We start from the raw sequence: 9,137 nt of genomic DNA, 5'->3' as shown, positions 1-9,137 counted from the left end.
GGTTTATAGTCAGTAATGTTGACTACATACTGTATGAGTGTAGAAACATGTTAATATTACATAATTATACTTAAAATTAGAGCAGCTTTTTGTGGTAGACAGACCTGCACAGTGGACAGGACAGTTGGCTGTCTGTTGTTAAGGTCTCAAAGGACTGGAGGCAATTGTGGTGAAAAACGTGAGAACAGGACAGCAGCACACAGCGTCTGTGCTGAGCGTACCTGGCCTCGTCTCTTTCTGTCAGGCTGGGAGTGTGCAGTGCAGTTAAACAGATGGGGCAGTCCCACACTCCTCTCTGGATGACCTGTCACAAATAGAAAGGTTTTGTCTACTACTACAACCTGCAGAGCTCTCAGCAATGACAGCTATATAGACAGGCTATGCAAATATAAATAAATTAGATGTAATTAATATGAATACATTTGTAATGCATTTTATATGTTGGAGCATTTCAAGTTCCTTAGGGTAACCTTAAAAAGGCAAAAACACAAGCAAAACAATCACAAAAGAAACATGCATTGAAGGTGGAGAAGGTGACATGGACAGTATAATGACAATAAAATCATTTAGCAAAGCATTTGACTGACTGTTGTTTTGATGGTGCCTGTAAAAGCTACACTCCAGGAGAACTGAGAGCAGACTGTGCACATATTAACAATAATTATCAAAACGTTTTATGACTCAAGAAAAAAAAAAAAAAAAAAAATCGGTATTTTGTGAGAATACAAGCATTCATGATCCTTTTCTGGTGTTTGATTTTCAACAAAAAACGTGAGAGTGACCAACTGAAAAATTATTGGCGAAAGATAGCTATCTTGTGATTTTAATGTTATTTGCGATGGACTTGTTTAACCACACAAATCAGCTCTCCTGTTGTAGCTCTAACTTAGTCAGTTCTTTACAGTCTGATTGTGTTACAACAAAACAAATTAAAGTCTAACTTGAGTAACAAAGCTTCAGACAGCGTAATGCCTTTCATTAGCATCACACCCTCAGGGAATGTTGACGACATCAGCTGCAAAGTATCAGTCATTGGTCATTAGTTCTAATAATTGTTTTATTTACCTGTCTCTTGTTACTGATAGAACAATCACATAGAAATAATGATAACATAACAGTATCTCACTCTGACCTGGCTTTGTATTCTGTCCCAGTGGTGCTCCTTGGGCATAGACATGTGTCTTCTCTCCAGCTCGTCAAATACTTGTCTGCTTGATGACAGGGAGTGGTCAATATCACTCAAAAAAGCTTCTGTGTCCGTGTGACAGTATTGGACAAAGCTGTCATTCAACTCCTGCAACTAATTAGAAAAACATTTCAGAAGCACAAAGGAGACATGTTTCATTCAGAGTCACAATGGAGTGCTGTTTCACTGAAGGCTACTGAGTGTAGAGTACAGACTGGAGAATGGTAATGGGTGCAGCAGTTTCTCTGTTTTTTTTTTTGACATGGGGAACTGATGTGGAATTGGTACAGTTCAGCAAAAAAAAAAAAAAAGGCATATTAAAAGTTTGAACGCTTACTCAGTGCAAGAGATATAACTGTATTTCAGATCTGTTTCTGTAAAATTATTAAAGTTTTTCACAGAATCTTGCATTTTAACTGCACTTTTGGGGTGTAAAGCAACCAGGTTATAGATACTAGTTACTGCATAGCTGGTTAGCCCCTGCAATGCCTTTGAACTCTTAATATTTGAATTTTTGGAAAAGTTTATGGAAAAATTTATGGAAAATTTAGTCCTGGAACTAGAGCAAGCAGTCACTATTGAGTTCCATTTTAACTTCAAAATAAATAAAAAAATAAAAAATAAATATTGCCACTGGAGTAAATGAAGCAACATTTATAAAAAACATAAAAAAGATAACAATTTCAAATAATATGGCATCTCCTTCCAGTAAAACAAAAACAAGAACATTAAGTATTTTCCTTTTCATTAAGTCGTTTAAATCATCAGTCACCACTTTCGTTCTCAAACAACAGAGTATCCGCCCAGAAGTTGTCTGTCTTCATCCATTTACTGCACCTGTTGCTAGGCAACAATCTATGCTTGCCAATGAAAATGAATGTTTATATCAAAAACTATTCAATAGTCAATGAATAGAGTATTTATACTAAATATAGCTGCTAGTACCAAAAATACACCATGTTGCAATTTTTCAACAACACTTTAGTTTTTTATTAGTATGTGTAATGGCCTCAAATCACTGGATTCTACATGAGGAGCACTGCAGTGTACAGTAGAAAGCATGGGCATTGATTTCCCTCTGTCTGACACACAAATACAAAGTCACAATGACATCAAAATGTCTCCACGGCTCAGCTTTTATCACTAATTAAACAACTGTTAACCGTTTGGATAGAGAGTTTTATGGGACTGACTGCCTCTTTGACAGTCAAAGCAAACAGCACAGCCTCTGGTGAACTTTGCCTTACTCCACTATGAGTGTGAAAAAAAAAAAAAAAACACAAGGAAAGGTGAAGTGGCAAAAACTGCAGCACAACAGTCCTACATGGAGAACCTGAACCACTGTAGAGAATGAGCATCAATTACTATGTCCACTATTTTACACATGTTTCATCCTAGTACTAACCTGCATGTTTGCATTACAGTCAGCTAAGCAAATAATTCTTCTCTTTGAAAAATCTAGTCAATCAATTCTGTCAGCACTGAGTTGCACAGCTCACAGCTCTTGAAGATCATGCTATGTGTGACAAAAGATATGAGACAATCTCCTGACCACCCACGACTACTGATTCACTCCTCATGAAGGTAAAGCACGGGGAGGTTCTCTAACACTTTATAAAAGTGTAAGTGAAGTGCATGCACAGGGAACTGCGGGGACAATAGATTACTCTTAACAGTAGCATCTTTAAATCTATATTATGATGAGAGCAATACGAGACTGACATTACCAACGTTTAGGTAGTGATATGTAGTAAACAAAATATGCTCTTGGTATTCTGAGAGGAATAAAATCTGGTTAAATTTGACAAAATTTATTTTCAAGATGATGTAGCCACTCAAATGGAATTGTTTCACTAGGTGGCAATGTTCCCTTTTCCTCAGAGTCAACAGGTGAAGCCAACACATTATCTTAAAGAAAAGAGCTCTCAGAGGACACAAATCTCCTTACAGAGGGCACCTATGTATGATGTGATACTTTCAAGTCAACAACAAACCACTCATGTTTATCCTAAATGTGTTTGAATTTCGTGTGGATCCTGGAATGTGCAGTGGACTGTTGATTCAAGCGCAAGCCTCAGTCCAGATTAATGAACAAACAGGGAGGGATTTACAGAGCATCAAAGGACTCTGGGACAACAGTAAAAGAGGTGTACAACAGAGCATATTTGACTTACAACTGGGGTCATCAAGGACCAGAATCAATAGCTTAAAACAATCATGAAACAGAAATTAACTTTGCAGTTAATTATATAATTGCAATATCTCACCTTTTCCTCAAAAAATCTCTGTCGGAGTAGCTTCTCTTTTGGACATCTGGTTTTCATTGCATTTGTGTACCATTTACGAATAGTATATCCTCTCCACCATGCTTGAATTCTATACATAAAATATTTACAATATTTAAACACATTTCTTTCTTTGTTAGTTTTTTAGGCTATTTTCTGAATTGTTACTAGTTTCCTAACAGTTGGAAATATGGTAATAGGGTTATGTTTGTACCTGGTGGCACATTGGTGTCGAAAAAGATTTGCTGCATCATGGATCACCCGAGTCTTATACTGCTGTCTCCTGCAAACTGGGCAAGACTTTTGTCTTGAAAACTTTTCAAAAGCCTGAACACAAGCTCTGTGGAAGACGTGTGAGCAAGACAGCAAAACCTAAAGACACAGAGCTCATAAATAATGTGTATAAAACATAAGATACATACCCACAGCCATACACATAGGTGTAGTGGTAAGTTTTAAATGGGTCTCTAAATATATTTTATATTTAAAGAATAGAATGAACATGACTCCCATTAAGCTACTTGGGACCTACAGCATCCTCCACCCTTCAGACTGATGCTTTTATTGTTTGAAAAGAGACAGCAACAGCTATGGAGCTTGGCACACAAACCAGTTTACTCAAATCTCCGGGGGAGATGGGGGATATTGATTTCCCATTGTTTTTGGTCTGACCAACACACTCCATCACTGGTGAAAGGGCACCCTGCAGTGTACAGCTCTAAAAGCTGGACAAGCCATTAAACAGAGAGAAATTTCAATTCTTAATAGGCTTAAAGGTACCAGACTATAGTTTATGGCTAGAAATATCAAAATAAAATTATACTATTGGACGTTTGACCTCTTAAACAAATAATTATCATTCATATAACATTGAAAATTACATTTCTATTACAGAAGAAATGCAATACACACTACACACACGTCAATACATGATGTAGCTATAATTACTGAAATTATAAGAGTTTCTTGGGATTTTACCTTGGTGAAAGTGAGCTTCAATTGTTCTATTTTGGAGTCAAACTAATATTTACATGTGCATCTATGGTAACTACTTTGAAAGGCTTGCCTATTCTATGGTAGCATTCTTAAGGAGATTGGCATCTTAAAAGGGGGACTGGAAAGGTGTGAAAGACTGAATGACCCTCACTATAACCCACTGATTGCTACATCATCATGTCACAGTTCAGTTCCAAGGCAGTATGGGTAAATTTGTACAGTTGTCTACACAGATTAGAACATACAGGAACTACAGGGGACCAGCAGGGGGGCTTTGTGTGTGTGTTTCAAATGGAAACAAGCATTACCTCCATGACAGTCTGAGAACACAGAAAACATTAAAGAAAATAGGCTAACCTTTAGGTAGGTGTACCTTTTCATTTGATTGATTAAACATAAACCCTTTTGTATTAGTAGCTGAATTAATACACTACCTGAGGCTTGAGGTGAAACTCTTCCTTACATATCGCACATGGGTAGATTGATTCTCGCTGTTGGACAGATCGAACTTTGATGAGTGACCACTGCTCCTCAGTCAGCCTTTCAACTGGGCCAGCTACTAAACCCATTCTCTCAGCTGAAACAGAAAATACTGTGTAAAAACAAAAGGTATGATGATGCTGATGAGGTACAATATATCTAACACAGTAGTCACCTAATGTCAGTGGAGTTTGAGTATTATCAAGTTCATATTCTCTCTCTTTGCCCAAATCCTCTTCTTTGACACTTAGACCATTCTTTATCTTTGTGGATGATTTTCTTCTACTTTTCCATAGAGGGCCAGATCCAGACAATGAAAGACTTGGCAATAGCAGCTTTTTGGTGATGTGGTCCTGAAGGGCCGCTGAAGTTAGTGCCAGCCTGGTGGTCATAGGCATAACCCCCTGTAAAACACACGAGTCATAGTCCTCCTAAAATATATAAAACCCATTAACAAGTTACATACACACAGATGACACGGTATAACAGATTATATAGGTTATTGTTTGACCTTTATCAATAAAACAAGTGACGTAAACTAAAACACAAACCTTTCGAGCTGCCATCTGTGTTGGTGCAGTCACTTAGCAACAGTCCCCACCCATTCTCTCTCTGTCCTGGGACCTCATTGGCTCGCCGTGAGGCTGAGCCGGGGCACAACCAGTGTTGGGAAGGTTACTTTTAAAATGTAATCCCCTACAGATTACAGATTACACACCCCAAAATGTAGTTTGTAACGTAATCCATTAAATTACTTAAAGTGAGTAACGTAATCTGATTACTTTGGATTACTTGATATTGTCATGTTTTTTTAAACGACATGAATGTAGCCACCACATCCTGAAAATTCTTGTTTGTTGTCTTCAAATTGTCTGAGCCCAAGTCTCCATGAATAAGCAGCTGTTTGCTGTAGAGAAACAAAGACCATGATATCTTAATATAAGAGGTTTTGTCTGTTAAAAGACAATAACAAGATAAGCTTTTCCTTCACCATATTAAAAAATATTATTGATAGAGAAATTATTTTTTATATGAGATCACCTTAAATTATGTCAACCTACTGTTAGGTGTCATGTTGTTTAGACCTGGTTTAGTCCTGGTTTAGTCCTGATTTTAGACCTGGTCTAGACCTGGTTTAGTCCTGGTTTAGTCCTGATTTTAGACCAGGTCTAGACCAGGTCTTTACTTCTGGTTTAGTCGTGGTTTAGTCCTAGTTTAAACCTGGTTCAGTCCTGCTTTAGTCCTAGTTTAGTCCTGGGTTAGTCCTGGTTTAGAGGCGCACAGGAGGAAGCGCGGTTTACGCGAGAAAACACAGTCCACACGCGGCGCACGAGACGGCGGTGTCCGCACTGTAACTACGGAAGGAGACGTGGTCCGCGGGTTCTCAGGTTGATGACGATGAATGAAGTGTTGTGTGTGTGTGTTGTGTGTGTTTGTGTGCACGTCCCCTCATGTCGCAGGTCATTATAGGACAGTAGTGCAGATATTATGAGTCTATGCAGGTTGTTTTCACCAGTGCCAGTAGCTCCTGTTTCACATTTAAGTTGTAGGCGATTTTATATTTGTTTTTGTTTTTTTATATATATCTCACATCGGAAGAAGAATTTCCAAGACACAAATGCGTTTTTACCAATGCACTGCTGCTTCCACTGTGTGACTGACACCGCCAACTTTAACATGACGTTTACATCGCTCTTATTGCGCGCGTTCTGTTTGGGCTTCAGGCAATGAGTGAAATTACCGAAATAAAAAAATAAATAAATGGGATGTAGCACAAAATGTGAAAACAGGAAAATACCGCCTTGTAATCCACTTATTTCAGCAAAGTAACTGTAATCCAATTACCACTCATTGAAACAGTAACTGTAACGGAATACAGTTACTCATAATTTGTACTCTGATTACGTAACGGCGGTACATGTAATCCGTTATTCCCCAACACTGGGCACAACAGAGCCTAATAAAGATAAACACATGGGCAAAACACATGGGTAAGCAGCTAAATCTTTAAGAGAAACTTGCAGTTTTATTAAGTCCGAAAGTTAAGTATATAAGCATGTATATGTAATTATAATTGCCATGGGGATTTTATGCTTTTACGAAATACAAGCATCTGTGACGTAGCGTAACCCTAATTTTCAAGCTAGCAAAACCTTTCCAGTTAGAAGTAACTTTTAAAAGTAACGTGTAAGCAAGCTGTGTGAAAATTGGGCTTGTTCGCCTCAATATGAACAGTGAAAGTAAGGTAACTTAATGTTTTTTTTTATGGATAGCCTCTGTAGTTTGGATGTTAAGTTATCCGTAAAGCGGTACGTTTCTATGAGTAAGATAAGTTACTAAAATTTCTACATAGTGTAATATAAAGTTTTGCTCCTAGTTAATGGAATAACAGGTGTAATATGATGTATCTTAACGTTCTCTCTCCACCTGTTTCTATTGAGTGTTATTTCGCAATAACGCACTCTTAACTGTTTGTGATGTCTTATTATTACTAATGATTATTTTATTGCCAGGCACTTGAGAGTGAGAGGTTGGAACATGACCAAAGGAGATGTGTATGTCTGGGTGAGTCACCAAGCTGTCGTCAGAAGGGCCCTGAACAAAGCTAATCTGCTCATACCTGTACCGTGAGCTCAAGGATCCCTCCCAGGTCAGCCGCACATGGAAAAGCATACACACAAACATGCTCCAAACTAGCCCTTTTTCTAAACCCGATGAAAAGTTTGCTTTATTTCGCACACAGAGTGCAGGGGTGTGTAACTTTAAAATGCTTTGCACCTTTGATTGACTTTGATGTGTTCAGTCGAAATTGGTGAAAACTGATGGCCGTGGCACAGTCTAACGGTGAAGCCTGTCAATCCTGGGACTCGTCTAAGAAAACAAAGTGAAGACCCAGCTCTGCGAGGAGGAAACCTCTGAGCTTCTCAAGAGGCTGCCACATTCTTGAGATTAGGACAAGAAAAACGCAGACCATTGCAGGTAATACCCTAGACAAAAGCATGGAACAATTTATTAGTTAAGAATTCAGTCTCAGTGCTATATCAAAGGCTGCATGTCCACAGTGTCAGACTCAGGGCTTTGGTTTGTTTTTATAAGTAAATAATCACGCTTAAAAGATTCGACAAAGATGGGGCTCAAGTCCCCCTATAAAGCCCTCATTCTTCCAACTGTCATCGCAGAGGTATCAGAGTACGCTTTAATTTTCAGCATGGGTACTGTTTGTCTTTTCCTTGTGAATACCATGTTAAAGAGCTTTTTATTTAACTTTCTTCCCCCTAGACTTCTTAACCCTATCTGTGGTATGTCTGAGTAGACAGCTTAACCTGATGGGTGAAGATCTTTGGTTGATGTTATCTGACAATTAAATATAATAATAATAATAATCATGAATTAACAACATACTAAATTTTTTTCCCCTGCAGCAACAGACTAGCCATATTAATACATTTTTCAAAGCCTTGAGACATGGCAAGTTATTTCATGGTCATAAACAGCTAGGTGACCATAAATCATCACAAGGATACAATGCACTGTTGTCAAATGTGTAATTGCTGTGAGATATAGACGAGAAAGGGCAGCCCATAATGGTTCATTATGTCAGCTGCTGAAATGACCAGGAGACTAATCACTTTGATAGGAGACAGTGGAGGGAGACACAAATCTAATTATTGCATGACCTGACCCATAATGCTTCCATAACATGACTCTAATCACTGCATTGTGGATAGGAGTCCCCTGTGGCTTCGGGAGAGAGGGGCAGGGCAGGTCTTGCTGTTATCTCCTGCGTCATTGCTGAGTAAGTATGCTCTATCAATACAAACGCATCAGTAGTGCTGTTTGGTTGTGTTTCAAAGAGATGGAGCTTCTAATGATTAGACATGTCTTTTGTAAATGAAATACAAATCACCCTAGGCTTTTGCTTTTACTTCATTTACTAAGTGCTACATTACCTCATACTTTGGACCTAACAATGGATTTCCAATAAATCTTATAGTAGTGGAAATGATGGAGGGCCTCACATATCACAAAATGTGCCAGTGCTTATTAGCACTTGAGAAGTTATTGATCGGCCATTTTGATTAACGATGGTGGTGGGCTTTGGTGGCATTCAAATGCCCACAGTGGCCCTGCTGGCAGCGCTTGGGCTCCTCTCAATTACCTTAGGCTTGTGCTGATGCCAGCCACACTGA

At 38.5% G+C, this 9,137-nt stretch overlaps 1 protein-coding gene across 1 annotated transcript; it reads right to left on the bottom strand.

Moving 5' to 3' along the window:
• Positions 1 to 6: 6 nt before the first annotated feature.
• Positions 7 to 5,513, bottom strand: rnf32 (ring finger protein 32). The gene is made up of 7 exons (XM_020935635.2): positions 5,499 to 5,513; positions 5,123 to 5,378; positions 4,902 to 5,044; positions 3,686 to 3,843; positions 3,454 to 3,562; positions 1,133 to 1,300; positions 7 to 304 (listed from the first exon to the last, which is right to left on the bottom strand). Exons 1-7 carry the CDS (start codon positions 5,511 to 5,513, stop codon positions 77 to 79), a joined length of 1,077 nt encoding a protein of 358 aa, XP_020791294.2. The 3' UTR covers positions 7 to 76.
• Positions 5,514 to 9,137: the final 3,624 nt, after the last annotated feature.

Source organism: Boleophthalmus pectinirostris, unplaced genomic scaffold (assembly GCF_026225935.1).
Source record: "Boleophthalmus pectinirostris isolate CB_2022bp ecotype Guang Dong unplaced genomic scaffold, ASM2622593v1 HiC_scaffold_15, whole genome shotgun sequence".
Taxonomy (NCBI): Eukaryota; Metazoa; Chordata; class Actinopteri; order Gobiiformes; family Gobiidae; genus Boleophthalmus; species Boleophthalmus pectinirostris.
The sequence above is the reverse complement of the archived record's forward strand: the minus strand, read 5'-3'. Positions and strand labels throughout refer to the sequence as shown.